Here is a 14,950-nt window from a genome sequence, read left to right as displayed (position 1 = left end):
TATAGTAAGTCCATTTACTCTAAAAACAAAATGTATTATCCTTTTTAACATTTAAACTTTGATCCCTTCAATATTGTTATCCAATTTCATAAATATTGCACTCTCATTGCTGGAGCTAGCATTTCAAATTATGCGTCATTTTATAGTTCATATAACTTATAAAGTTTTTGCAAATAATTCTTAAATTTTTTCCAGTCCTCCTCCATTGCTTCTTCTCCCAGGTCTCGGATTCTGGCAGTCATTTCGGCCAACTCCATGTAGTCAATCAGTTGCGTTTGCCACTCTTCCAGCGTGGGTAAATCTTGAGTCTTCCAATATTTGGCGATCAGAATTCTTGCTGCAGTGGTAGCATACATAAAAAACGTTCTATCCTTCTTTAACACCTTTTGGCCGACAATACCCAAGAGGAAGGCCTCCGGTTTTTTAGGGAAGGTGTACTTAAACACCTTTTTTAACTCATTGTAGATCATTTCCCAGAAGGCCTTCACTCTTGGGCAAGTCCACCAAAGGTGAAAGAATGTTCCTTCAGCCTCCTTGCACTTCCAACATTTGTTATCAGACAAATGGTATATCTTAGCAAGCTTGACTGGGGTCATGTACCACCTGTATACCATTTTCATAATGTTTTCTTTCAAGGCATTACATGCCGTAAATTTCATACCGGTGGTCCATAACCTTTCCCAGTCTTCAGACATGATATTGTAACCAATGTCTTGAGCCCACTTTATCATGGCTGATTTAACTGTCTCATCCTGTGTATTCCACTTAAGCAGCAAGTTATACATTCTTGATAAAACCTTGGTCTTTGGTTCTAACAACTCTGTCTCAAGTTTCAATTTTTCCACCTGGAATCCTGTTTTTTTATCCAACTTAACAACATCGTTAATTTGGGCATAATGGAACCAATCTTGCACCTTATCTTTTAAGTTTTCAAAGCTCCGCAACCTCCAATTGTCACCAACTTTTTCTATTAGTTCCCAATATTTCGGCCAGCCGGCCTCCATATTGGGTTTTTTCCACGCCTTAGCCTCCACTGGTGATAACCACCTCGGAGTCTTACTTTCAAGTAAGTCTTTGTATTTCAGCCAGACCATAAAAATTGCTTTCCTGACAATATGGTTTTTGAACATTCCATGTGTTTTTGCCTTGCCGTACCACAGATACGCATGCCATCCTAACGAATTGTTAAAACCTTCCAGGTCTAGGACATCTGTATTCTCTAATAAAATCCAATCTTTCAACCAGCAGAAGGCTGCCGCCTCGTAGTATAACCTTAAGTCTGGCAGGGCAAACCCCCCTCTTTCTTTTGCGTCAGTTAGTATTTTAAACTTTATTCGGGGCTTTTTGCCCTGCCAGACAAACTTTGAGATATCCCTCTGCCACTTTCCAAAACATTCCACTCTGTCCACGACCTGCAAGGTTTGAAATAGAAACAACATTTTTGGCAAAACATTCATCTTAACAGCGGCAATTCGGCCCAGCAAGGAGAGCTTCAGTCTCGACCATGTTTCCAAATCTTTCTTAACTTCTGACCAGCATTTCTCATAGTTATCCTTAAACAAGTTCAAATTTTTAGGCGTCAAGTTTACCCCCAGGTATTTCACCTTCTTAACCACAACTAACTCTGTTTCCTTCTGAAACCCCTCTATTTCTAAAGGCGTCAAGTTTTTCCCCAAAACTTTAGTTTTTTGTTTGTTCAACTTAAATCCTGCCACCCGACCAAATTCTTGTATCAGTTCCAGAACTCTTTTTGTACTAGATTCTGGCTCCTGTAATGTTATTACTAAGTCATCTGCAAATGCTTTCAGTTTATATTGTTTCACTCCGACCGTGATCCCCTGTATTTGCCGGTCCCTCCTAATCATGTTCAGCAGAACCTCCAGGACTGATATAAATAGTAGGGGGGATAGGGGGCACCCCTGGCGTGTTCCTTTTTCGGAACCGCCGACCTTCTGATCGGCAAGTCCTTTAACCCACAGCGCCACCCGCATCCCATATTTCCCAACGTACCAACTTAAGTGGCAAGAGGCAAATCCGTACCTGAAAGCGAGTTCTTTCGCTGGCGTATTTCTGGTAGTGCACCATGGCTTCCAGCACCTTCTTGTGACCCCCGGGGACCAGGCACACAGCTCCCATGATTTCCAGCACGGCCACCTTGGTCTTAATGTTTTCCGTGCTCAGGCTCTGCGCTATCACATTAATGCTCTCCAAATGGGCCAGGACGTGAGCTCTCCCCAGAGAGTTGTTCATCAGAGCTTTGATGCACCCGATGAGAGAGGTATGTATCCGGGACTCGGAGGTCTCGTAGTCCATGCTCTTCAGGAAGTTCAGAATGCACGTCAAGCCATCCAGGTCGATAAACCTGGTGACAAACCTGCCAGAAACAGATCGCCATAAATACAAGAGGGTTCGTCAGGGAAAAAACACACAACGCAAATTACAAATTTTACATCAGATAAAGATCCTCTCCCCAGCGAATTTTTGTTAGACCCCTTTCTTTCCCCAGGGCTACAACAGTTTAACAAGAAGGTACAGCAACTCGGGCTGTCAGTGGAACTTTTGTGATTGATATCCCTTCCATCTGCCAAGGCTATAATAAAAACTAGGTTGTGGGATATTGAAAGCCAAGAACTAACAGTTGCAGCAGAGAAAACATGTTCCCCTCTTTATTTTCAACTTTCTTGGGCGCATGAAACTAACCATAATTACCTTGAATTTCTGCTTAACCCTCAAGAAAGAAGGGCATTTTCGCTAGCCAGGTTTAATTCAATTCCACCCAACCTCCTTTGGGGAAGGTTCTCAGGCAGGATGGAAGGAGAAAGAACTTGCCCATGTGAAGACCTCCTGGTGGAAACCCTTACACATATGGTTCTCAATTGTAAACTATATGCTGATCTCCGCCAGCAATTTCTAGATCAACTCTGTATCCCCAAATGGAAACCAGAATCAGAGGTCATACATTTTCTATTACTGGGGAATGATCAGGAGCTCACCAAGTCAGCGGCTAAATATCTCTATTTGGTTTTTTGTTGTCGAAATACACTGCAGACGTCTGATCTCCCTGGAGACCAAGAGATGTGACGATAGACTGCTCTCCCTCCTTTTTTTTTTTTTAGCACAAGTTTTGTGCCACTGGGGAAGTGGTAATTCTGTATTGATTTATTTTGGATGTTGTATGTGATGCCAATAAAAGGTTTGATGACGATGAAATTACAAATTACGTTAAGCAGAGGTTGGATGGTCAGCTGTCCTGGAAGCTTTAGCTGGGATTACAACATGGCAACCTCCAGAAGCTGTTGGACTCCAGTTCCCCAAATGGCCAATGGTCAGAAATCACTAGAGTCAGGGCTTTTTTCAGCCCGAGTGCAGTTCCGGCACCTCTCAGGTGGTGGGTGCCATTGTGGGGTGGCTTTCTGACATGGTCCTGCTGTCTTCTGCTGCCACCAGTTGCCAGAGTGGGAAAGGGGAAGCGGACAGGATGGGAAGCTGGGGAGAGTGTCATGAAATTCTATTCAGTATTGATCCAGAGTAGATTCCAATGTATAGTTAGCAGAGCAAAAGCTTAAACAAGTGTCAGTTTGCACTTATTGGTACAGAAAGTATTGATCTGTTGTGAAAAGATATTTCCTATTCTACTTAATTCAAGAGGGTTCTGGAAGCTTCTCTATGTGGAAGAAACAAGCAGAAGGTTCATGATGTTTGGGTACAGCTGAGTACAGCTGGCTTAAACTGGTTCTCCTATCTCTTTCTGTCAAGGTCATGTTACAGATAGGTAGCCGTGTTGGTCTGCCATAGTCAAAATAAAAAAAATTCCTTCCAGTAGCACCTTAAAGACCAACTAAGTTAGTTCTTGGTAGGAGCTTTCGTGTGCATGCACACTTCTTCAGATACACTGAAACAGAAGTTGCCAGATCCTTTTATATAGTGAGAAGGTGGGGAGGGGTATTACTCAGAAGGGTGGTGGGAATGGGAGATTGGCAGATAGCTGAGATGAGCCTGTTGACGACTCTTAACGACTGTAATAGGTCTTACAGGAAAAGGCAAGGGGTGAGAAGGTGAGAAATGGCTTAGTCATGTATAATGAGATAAGAATCCAATGTCTCTGTTCAGACCAGGTCTCTCCATGGTTTTAAGTTTGGTAATGAGTTGCAATTCAGCAGCTTCTCTTTCCAGTCTATTTCTGAAATTCCTTTGTAGTAAAACAGCTACTTTGAGATCTTGTATAGAATGTCCTGGGAGATTGAAGTGTTCTCCTACTGGTTTCTCTGTTTTGTGATTCTTGATGTCAGATTTATGTCCGTTTATTCTTTGGCGTAAGGTTTGGCCTGTTTGTCAAGGTCATATTGACTATAAAAGTAAGGCCAGAAGGAGCCTGTGCTTCACTTTCTCTTTCTATAGCTTTTCCATCTGATGTGGTGTTCTGTACATAGTATGCTATATAGTGTTAAAGTTTAGACTTATTATAAGTTATTGTAAGTTTAAGTTAAGTCTGCTGCAACTGGATTTCTTATGGACTGGGCCAATCCTGAATGTACAGTGGTACCTCAGGTTACATAAGCTTCAGGTTACAGACTCCGCTAACCCAGAAACATTACCTCGGGTTAAGAACTTTGCTTCAGGATGAGAACAGAAATTGGCAGCAGCGGCATGGCAGCAGCAGGAGGCCCCATTAGCTAAAGTGGTGCTTCAGGTTAAGAACAGTTTCAGGTTAAGAACAGACCTCCAGAACGAATTAAGTACGTAACCAGAGGTACCACTGTATTGGATTTGTGACCATTATGCTCATTTGCCTTCAATAGAAGTAGTAAACTTGGCTGAATGAAATACAATTGCCTCTGGTCTATTTTGGGGGAATCCTGCAACGTGTTTAAGTTTTTACTCTGCTAACTACACATTGGAGTTCTGCTCTGGATCAATATTGAGTAGAATTCTATGACAGAGAGGTCACAGCAAGTCTGAGCCTCAAGTACCACCCTCATGGAAATGGGGCTGGCGGGGGACGAAGAGAGAATGGGAGGCGTGCATAGGCAGGTGGGTGGGCTTGACATGGACACCCCTCGGGGAAACACCTTCGCCGGGAGAGGTTGAGGCTACTAGCGGCGACGGCTCAGTGGAACCTCCAGGGTCAGAGTGAGTCTATCACTCTGAACAAGAGGCACAGCTCCCTATAAGATGGTGCAGCCCAGCATCTTGTCGCATGATGTTTGCTTCAAGATGGCAGTGTCGGCAGTGTCTGGGTTGGCGAGGGTGGAGGTGAGTCCCGGCACTTTTTATTCCAGAAAAAAGGTAACCCAGTAACATCTGTCTCTGGTTCTAGCGCTATCTACTCAGCTCCTTTCGGCAAAATTAGCAATGACTGACCAGAACCTTATGGAGATTAAGATTAGGAGTTCTTTGGCTAGAGAATCAATTCCAGGAACCCTTTCGCTAGAGAACCAATAGGAAAGTAAGCAGTTGAACCAATAGGAAAGCAAGAAGTTGGGCAGCAAAGCAAAGAAAATCATTTGCCTCATTGGTTTGGTCCTTAGCGCCGTCTTCAAACTCTCTATGGTTTTGCTGCGCTCTTCTTCATCTTCTTTTTCCAAAGCAATCAGCGATTTTCTCTGCAAAAGGTAAAAAGAAAATCACTGCAAGAAATAAGTTAGGCACAGCCAGCTTATTTACATACCGCATTTTGCACGGAAGCCAGAATACACAATAAACATGAACATCCCAGCAAAACACAACCCCAGCCTCCCAGCATATATAAGGGTCTGGTGACTACTGTTTCAGTGTGTATCTGAAGAAGTGGGCATGCACACGAAAGCTTATACCTAGAACAAACTTGGTTGGTCTCTAAGGTGCCACTGGACTATTTTTATTATTATTATTTTGACTGCATCAGACCAACATGGCTACTTACCCGTATCTAGAATCCCAGCACAACGTGAAGTAGATCAGTGAAGAGGCAGACTCCCAATTGTTTAGTAACACTAATAACAAAAAAAGACTCCATTGCCCTGTAAATTACACTACTAATTTAAGAAAGCTTGGGGGGGAAACCAGGAGTGGATTTTTGTGTGACGGGACTGGGAGCTCAGTTCTAGCACTGATTCCTAAGCTAAGCAGGTGCACAGAGGGCTCCTGTTCTTTACTTCCAGGAGTATGTTGCTCCACCACTGCAAGTCACTGGTTTGTACCAGGCTCTGATTGGTGGACCTCAATGGCAGGTGGTGATGGAGTAAGTGGATCCTGTGACTTTAGGCTCACAGGATCCACTTACTCCATCACCACCTGCCATTGAGGTCCACCAATCAGAGCCCGCGCCTCCTGCTGCTGCCTGGCGCTCCTCCTCGCAGCCGGCAGCGCTGCCTGGGCGCCTCCGCGTGACTCTGCCTCGCTGGGTTTGGTCTCCCAGCAGAGACGGGTCACACGCGCACCTCCCTCCCTCCCTCAGCCTGCGCGGAGGGAGAGCCAGAGAGAGGCATCGCTCCTGCGCTCCGAGGCGGATTGAGCGCAGCTGAGAGGAGCTGCCGAGGGAAAAAACTTTCACTTTTGTGCGTCCCTCCCGGCGTGACGCTGCGCGCTGACGTCACGGGGCGGGGCTTTAATGGTGGTGTGCCGCGAGATTTTTTTTCAGTAAACAGGTGTGCCGTTGCCCAAAAACGTTTGGGAAACACTGGCCTAAAGTCTGTGCAGGCTTGATCTAAAAGCAGATTCATGCGCTTGCATTTCCATTGCTTTGTGACGCCCTGTTTAATATGCAACAATTCATACTGAGCTGAAAAATATTCAGCCCCAGAGCAACCGATTCTGTAGGAAGTTAATGCTAATGAAACAGAAGAGAAATCACAAAGGACAAGGAGGAAGGGCAGAGAAGCATTTAACGGCACACTAGCAATTAGGCCATATTTAATTTCATTTAGCAGTATAGCATTATTAGCATAGTGCCTGCTTATAGCCGAAATGGCTTCTATTGTGCCCAATAAAGGTAAAGGTAAAGGTACCCCTGCCCGAACGGGCCAGTCTTGCCAGACTCTGGGGTTTGTGCGCCCATCTCACATCTATAGGCCGGGGGCCAGCGCTGTCCGGAGACACTTCCGGGTCACGTGGCCAGCGTGACAAGCTGCATCTGGCGAGCCAGCGCAGCACACGGAACGCCGTTTACCTTCCCACTGGTAAGCGGTACCTATTTATCTACTTGCACCCGGGGGTGCTTTCGAACTGCTAGGTTGGCAGGCGCTGGGACCGAACGACGGGAGCGCACCCCGCCGCGGGGATTCGAACCGCCGACCTTTCGATCGGCAAGCCCTAGGCGCTGAGGCTTCTATTGTGCCCAATACATGAGTCTAAATGGACACAGGAGAATAGCAACTGATAACTAAGGCTACAATCCTGTGCACACTTAGGAATAAACTCCATCTAATTCAATGGGATTGATTTCTGAGTAAACATACACAGGATTGCCCTCTAAGACTCAAAAGTGTATGATAATGGACAGATCAAAATCCATTGCGAACCAAGACAGAACCAATGGGGTTCCTACATCTAGTTTAGGAAAAGTGAATACAGTTGAGAGACATGTGTTTCAACTTTTTACAATTTCATGGGGAGGAAAGGAGGTTTTGTGAGAGCATAAGTAAAGGTAAAGGGACCCCTGACCATTAGGTCCAGTCGTGGCCGACTCTGGGGTTGCGGCGCTCATCTCGCTTTATTGGCCAAGGGAGCCGGCGTACAGCTTCCGGGTCATGTGGCCAGCATGACTAAGCCGCTTCTGGCGAACCAGAGCAGCGCACGGAAACGCCGTTTACCTTCCCACCGGAGTGGTACCTATTTATCTACTTGCACTTTGACCTGCTTTCGAACTGCTAGGTTGGCAGGAGCAGGGACCGAGCAACGGGAGCTCACCCCGTTGCGGGGATTCGAACCACCGACCTTCTGATCAGCAAGCCCAAGAGGCGCTGTGGTCTAAACCCGCGTCCCTTTGGGAGAGCATGGATGGCTCATAATTTTCCCAAACTGAATCTCAAGACATTTTGCAAAATTTCAACAGACATGTGTGGATTTGCACAGATGCAACAGGATGCTTAATTCTCTGTGCCAAACCATGTTCTGAAATTCAACTTTCAAGGAAAAACCTTCTCTAAGTGACATTTTCCCCAAACACCAACCTGACATTCAGAAATCTCCACATGGCTGCAATTGGACCCATGCCAGTTGCAAAATGCGCCTAACACTGACAACAGACCACTTCCTGAAACCCTGGAGAGTCAGCCTCATTGTAAACCAGGGCTGGGGAAACAGAGACCTCCTGGATTCTATTGGGCAACAATCCCCATCGTTCCTGTTCACAGGCTACTGTGGCTGGGGCTGATGGGAGCTAGAGTCTGAGGGGGCAAATGCTATAGACAATGTTTTGCTAGACAGGCCAGTGGTCTGATTCAGTATAACTTCCTCTCTGTCCCTGTCTCCAAAACATGCCTTTTGGAAAACTCTACCCAACACACTCTTTAAGTGACATGAGTTTGTGGGTGCCAGACTTTTAATCCTTATAATCCTAGTGTTATGTACAGAGTTGAATAGGATCCAAATTGCAGCAGTTTGATTGGTCCTAGAACAATAGGATCCAGAATGCAGAAGTCTGATAGGTCCTAAAACAATAGGATCCAGAATGCAGCAGTCTGATTGGTCCACAGGAGCCACCCAATCCAGCTCCAGGTGGAAGGGAACAAGCAACCTGATTGGCCTGCAGGAGAATCCCAGAATTAGCCAATCACGAGGGGCCCATTGTGTAAATAATGTATATAAGGCAGACACTCTGGGGGAACTTCCATTCCTCCTTACCACTATGAGCTGAATGAAGAGCATGAAATCCACTCTTGACTCTGAGTATATTTCACCTAGCAAGTGTTATAAAATAAGCCAGGCTAACTTCCTCAGGAGGTGATCGCCTGGGCGAAGAGCCATTAAGAAAAAGAAGGAGAGGTGATGGGCCATTAAGAGAGCAAAAGAGAGGGGGCTCTGTCCCAGAACACCAATGGGTGAGTCCCCTCCTCCAGCTCACAGATAGCGAGACGGACAAAAGCCAGAGGTTAGAGTTGAAGAGTGTGTGTAATGTGACCTAGAAGTAAAAAGTTACAAGCTGAAAAGCCAGAGGGGCAAAGCAGGATGTTTGATTTCTGCTAGAGTCCAAGGCTGCGGCTATGGGAGAGGCAAGACCTTTTGATGTTGTGAACCCCTCCATCGTATGCTCAGGTTGCATATATGTGGAAATCAACCACATCTATATCCTAAAGACACCACAGTCTCTGCTGTGCCTCCTTTGCAAAAGGAAACAAGCCCTAGGGGAGCTCTTGCACCGCTCGGAGGTCAGGGTGGCGTGCAACAACATGGGATCTCTAGCCGCGGTGGCCCCGCTCCCTCCCGACCTTGTCATCTGCGTCCCATGTTTGCTTTAAAGGGGACACTGCAAAGAGGAGCTCCTGGTGGCATTGCCAAGCTACCAAACACAAACACACACCACCCGCTGATATTCAAAGCAGCCCAGGCATTCTGCAAAAAGCACTTCAACATCAGACAGTTTCATAAGTGATCTAATCAACAGCACATTATCTTGTGCCTGTGGCAAGTGGAAGAGTCCAAGGAAGGATTCTATAAGCAGCCTCCAAGCCTTTGCTCCATTGCCAGGGACATCTAAGAAAGGAATCCCTTTCTAATGTTTACTCACCCTCTTCGTTCCCTCCCTCTTTTTTGGGGGGTGGAAAAAGCTGCCTGTTTGCACAGAGGAAGTCAGACCCACGGGTCAACCTAGCTCAGTACTGTCTGCTCAGACTGAAAGCGACTCTCCAGGGTTCCTAGCCCTACTTGGAAATGCCAGGGATTGAACCTGGGACCTTCTGCATGCAGAGCAGATGCTCTACCCACTGAGCTATACAGTCCTTTCCCTAAAAAGATGCCCTGCACCACTGGGTCTACCTAGCTTAGCCTACACTGGCTGGCAGCACTTTCTGCCCTTCAGACTGTGACTTCTGATCCCAAAATGTTTTCCTGCTTTTATAGCTCAGTTTGTAAGGTACAAGACTCTTAATCTCATGGCTGTGGGTTTGAGCCCCATGTTCGGCCAAAAAAAAAATCCTGCATTGCTGGGGGCTGGACTAGATGACCCTCCGGGGTCCCTTCCAACTCTACGATTCTAGTTTTCCATGAGTATTAACTGGCCTTCCCCACACTCAGATGGGAGACCCTGCTTAAAGACCCTCTTGAAGCTGAATTATCCACCCGCCTCAGGGTTTGTCCCGGCATTACTGAGCTGCCTCTTCCTCCAGCACTGAACGCAGCTCTTGACTGTGAGGTGGTCGAACCCTAGCGCACGTGTGGTTTTCTTCTCCTGGAATCGTCAAGGACGTTCCCCACATTCCTGAGATGATAACAGACTGCACTGTGGAAGGGGAGTCAGGAAGTTATTGCCTTTTGCTACAGTCGCTGCTTTTTCTCATTTTTCTCTCTGTTCAGCAAATGGTGTGCAGAAATAAGTCTGGTCGGGATGGAGGATATCTCTTCCCTGTCTCCTGCTTCCCAAACCTTCTTTTTTTAAAAACAAACAAACAACCACCCAGATATGCTGGGGATTAAAACTGGGACATTCTGTGTGCCAATCCTGCACCAATGAGCTACCATCTCTTCCCATATGCTGAGTGGGTGGGCAAGGTGAACAGCTTGTTGTTTAGTTGTGTCCGACTCTTCGTGACCCCCTGGACCTGAACACGCCAGGCACGCCTGTCTTCCACTGCCTCCCGCAGTTTAGTCAAATTCATGCTGGTAGCTTCGAGAACACTGTCCAACCATCTCGTCCTCTGTCGTCCCCTTCTCCTTGTGCCCTCCATCTTTCCCAACAACAGGGTCTTTTCCAGGGAGTCTTCTCTTCTCATGAGGTGGCCAAAGTCTTCGAGCCTCAGCTTCAGGATCTGTCCTTCCAGTGAGCACTCAGGGCTGATTTCCTTCAGAATGGAGAGGTTTGATCTTCTTGCAGTCCATGGGACTCTCCAGAGTCTCCTCCAGCACCATAATTCAAAAGCATCTATTCTTCAGCGATCAGCCTTCTTTATGGTCCAGCTCTCACTTCCATACATCACTACTGGGAAAACCATGGCTTTAACTATACGGACCTTTGTTGGCAAGGTGATGTCTCTGTTTTTTAAGATGCTGTCTAGGTTTGTCATTGCTTTTCTCCCAAGGAGCAGGTGTCTTTTAATTTCGTGGCTGCTGTCACCATCTGCAGTGATCATGGAGGCCAAGAAAGTAAAATCTCTCACTGCCTCCATTTCTTCCGTGAGAGATTTCCGTGAGAGAACAGAAAACCCACCAAATCCTTATCATCTCTCCTGTCCCAGTAGACACATGGATTTGGTTTCACAGTGCCAGCAAGAGAAGAGGTCCAGCCGTCTGTGAATAATGAAACTGGGATGGGTAGATCCTGTGTGTATGTGTGTGTGTGTGTAAAAAGTTGTTAACATTTCCTCTAAAGCCGTCTTGGAGGCGGTGATGCAATCGGACAGCTGTCACCGGGATGTTAAGGGAGGAAGCTGCCCTGCAGAAATGTTTAACCAATGATGTCATCCTTTCATGGCAGCAATTCACCGTAAAAATCCAAGGGGATAAGGTTTTTCCTCTTAAGTGGAGCTGAAGTGTTTTATGTGCAACGGGGACACTGAACATTTGCAAGGCATTTTATGGTTCCAGAAGAGAAGTGCCCACATCTGAGAAGCTGAAAATCTGAAGCTATGTCCAGAACGCTAGATCTCACCACAAGTGAAGAAAGAATCACACACATACACATTCATATGTTTCACAAGTTTGGTGGCCCACAGTCGAGACTGCTTGCATCTAAAATGATTTGGAGAGATCGGCACGAGGAAGGTAGAAAGATTTTAAGCTGCCTCTGGTTTAAATGAGAATCAACTCATTTGTCTGAAAGAGGACTACCCCAGGTTTTTTCCCCTTTAGAAACGTGGTTTGTGTTTTTTAAAATGTTTTTATTTGAAATATTTTAGTGCTGCTCTGTACTGGAGGGGTTGATAACTCCGTCGTAGCTTGTCCTGGGATCAGTAGGAGCACATACCGAATCAGACCATTGGGTCAATATTGTCAACGCTAACTGACAGCAACTCTCCAGAATTTCAGACCTTCCCTACCTGAGGACGCCGAGAATTGAACCCGGGACCATCTGCATGGAAAACAGCTGTTCTTTTACTAAGCTAGGGTCCTTTACTGAATGATCTAGTAACACAGAAAGCTGGACCCCATGCATTGCAGGGGGTTGGACTAGATGACCCCCAGGGTCCCTTCCAACCCAACAGTTCTATGATTCTAAGTAAGACGATTGTTCTGTTTGGCTCAGTACTGTTCACATGGCAGTAGCTCTCAGGATTTCCCCAGGGGCTCCTAACAGAATACAGTGGTACCTTGGTTTACGAACTTAATCTGTTCGGGAAGTCTGTTCTTAAACCAAAGCATTCTTAAAGTAAGGCGTGCTTTCCCATAGCAGTGGGGGACTCAATTTACAAATGGAACACACTCAACAGGAAGCGGAATATGCTCTGCTTCCAAGGCAAAGTTCACAAACCAAAACACCTACTTCCGGGGTTTGCAGTGTTCTTAATCCAAGTTGTTCATAAACTAAGCTGTTCTTAAACCAAGGTACCACTTTATGGAAAGCACAATAAAACATCAAACTTTAAAAATTTCCCTAAACAGGGCTGCCATCAGATGTCTTCTAAAAGTCAAGATAGTTGTTTATTTCCTTGACATCTGAAAGGAGGGCGTTCCACAGGGCAGGCGCCACCACCGCAAAGGCCCTCTGCCTGGTTCCCTGTAACCCCACTGCTTGCAGTGAGGGAACTGGCAGAAGGCCCTCGGAGCTGGACCTCAGTGTCCGGGTGGAGACGCTCCTTCAGGGATACTGGACTGAGGCCGTTTGGGGCTTTAAAGGTCAGCACCGACACTTTGAATTGTGCTTGGAAACATATCAGGAGCCAGTGTAGATCCTTTAGGACTGGTGTTAAATGGTCCTGGCAGCCACTCCTAATCACCATTCTAGCTGCCTCATTCCAGATTAGTTGTAGTTTCCAAGTCACCTTCAAAGGTAGCCCCACATAGAGTGCATTGCAGTAGTCCAAGCAGGAGATAACCAGGGCATGCACCACTCCGGTGAGACAGTGCGCAGGCAGGTAGGGTCTCAGGTTGCATACCAGATGGAGCTGGTACAGCTGCCCTGGATATCTGTGAGTCCAAAATGACTCCCAGGCTGAGCACCAGGTTCTTCAGGGGCACAGTTACTCCATCTTGGATCACGGAGTCCCCCACACCTGCCCGTCCCCCAGAAACAGTACTTCTGTGTTGTTGGGCTTCAACCTCAATCCGTTAACCACCATCCATTTACAGTGGTACCTCGGGTTACATACGCTTCAGGTTACATACGCTTCAGGTTACAGACTCTGCTAACTCAGAAATAGTGTTAAGAACTTTGTTTCAGGATAAGAACAGAAATCAGGCTCTGGCGGTGCGGCAGCAGCAGGAGGCCCCATTAGCTAAAGTGGTACCTCAGGTTAAGAACAGTTTCAGGTTAAGAACGGACCTCCGGAACGAATTAAGTACTTAACCCGAGGTACCACTGTACCAACCTCCTCCAGACACTAAAACTGGACATTTGCCACTCTCACTGGTTCTGATTTAAAGAAGAGAAGTAGAGCTGGGTAGTTTTAGTCTAGTAAAATCAGGTGAGTTCCATGTTGGCTACCCCTGGTTAAACCATTCATCCCAACCCACAAACTTTCAAGCATGGGTTGGTTGCTATAAGGACGAAAAGCTTGTTTTTTAACGACGTCCACCAAGACAATATCTCTTCTGCCGAATCGCAAGCTCACATCCCTAATGAAGGCCCTCTGTGTGCAACATTTTTCGTCCATCAGCTCCGTTTCCCAATTAATTTCTGCTTCTGTGCAGATCAGACTTTTCTGCAGGTCTTTCCGCTTGGAGCTTGCTCCATAGGGAGCTCTCTCCTGCACTCTCAGGTGCATCTGGGTGCCAAGAGCTGTGGGTGGCATTTGGCTTAGCCTGCTACGGCCAGAGAGGAGGCCGGACTGATCAGATACAGCAGAGGTGAAGGTTGCGCAGGAGACGTCAAGCGACGCCCTGCCTGCAGCTGTCCAAGCAACTGCGGTGGCATCATGCCACGTGTGTGTTTGCAAACGCGGGGAAGATTTGTTTCTACAAACTCTCTAATGACTTCAACAAGAGCCCCATGATCAAAGAAAACAGACCCGGCTTGTCTTTTAAATGAGCTGATTTATAGGCCCTTTGGGCAAGTGTTGCCTCGTTACGCCAACAGGAGCAAGCAGAGGGGGCTGGAATTCTTACCGAGGGTGAATAGAGGCTGCTTCTTTTTTTGCAACCGCAGCATCTGCAGATCCCTCGACAAGGGCCAGGGCAGGAGCTGTGACCTGTGGAGGGATTGCGGGGGGTCTGGGAGCACTGGATATTTGCAGCCCTTTCCCAACGGCTGCCAGCGAAGCTGCCATTTTTGTTTGCCTATTTCTTTTCATGTTATGTTGTTGTTGTTTAGTCGTTTAGTCGTGTCTGACTCTTCGTGACCCCATGGACCAGAGCATGCCAGGCACTCCTGTCTTCCACTGCCTCCTGCAGTTTGGTCAAACTCATGCTGGTAGCTTCGATAACACTGTCCAACCATCTCGTCCTCTGTCATCCCTTCTCCTTGTGCCCTCCATCTTTCCCAGCATCAGGTTCCTTTCCAGGGAGTCTTCTCTTCTCATGAGGTGGCCAAAGTATTGGAGCCTCAGCTTCAGGATCCTCAGCTTCCAGGGAGCACTCAGGGCTGATTTCCTTCAGAATGGAGAGGTCTGATCTTCTTGTAGTCCATGGGACTCTCAAGAGTCTCCTCCAGCACCATAATTCA

General features: G+C 46.8%; 1 protein-coding gene across 2 annotated transcripts in view; it reads right to left on the bottom strand.

The window, feature by feature from the left end:
* Positions 1-14,950, bottom strand: part of DAAM1 (dishevelled associated activator of morphogenesis 1) — a 190,779-nt gene that overhangs the window by 60,391 nt on the left and 115,438 nt on the right. For both annotated transcript variants that reach the window (XM_082216882.1, XM_082216883.1), the window contains exons 5-6: positions 5,509-5,603; positions 2,041-2,374 (exon numbers count right to left, since the gene is read on the bottom strand). In XM_082216882.1, the coding sequence (XP_082073008.1) occupies positions 2,041-2,374; positions 5,509-5,603 (429 nt within the window). The remainder of the gene's footprint in view (positions 1-2,040; positions 2,375-5,508; positions 5,604-14,950) is intronic.

The sequence above is a fragment of the Podarcis vaucheri genome (assembly GCF_965113315.1).
Source record: "Podarcis vaucheri genome assembly, chromosome: 1".
Taxonomy (NCBI): Eukaryota; Metazoa; Chordata; class Lepidosauria; order Squamata; family Lacertidae; genus Podarcis; species Podarcis vaucheri.
Note: the sequence above shows the minus strand (reverse complement) of the source record. Positions and strands in the feature narration are given on the sequence as shown.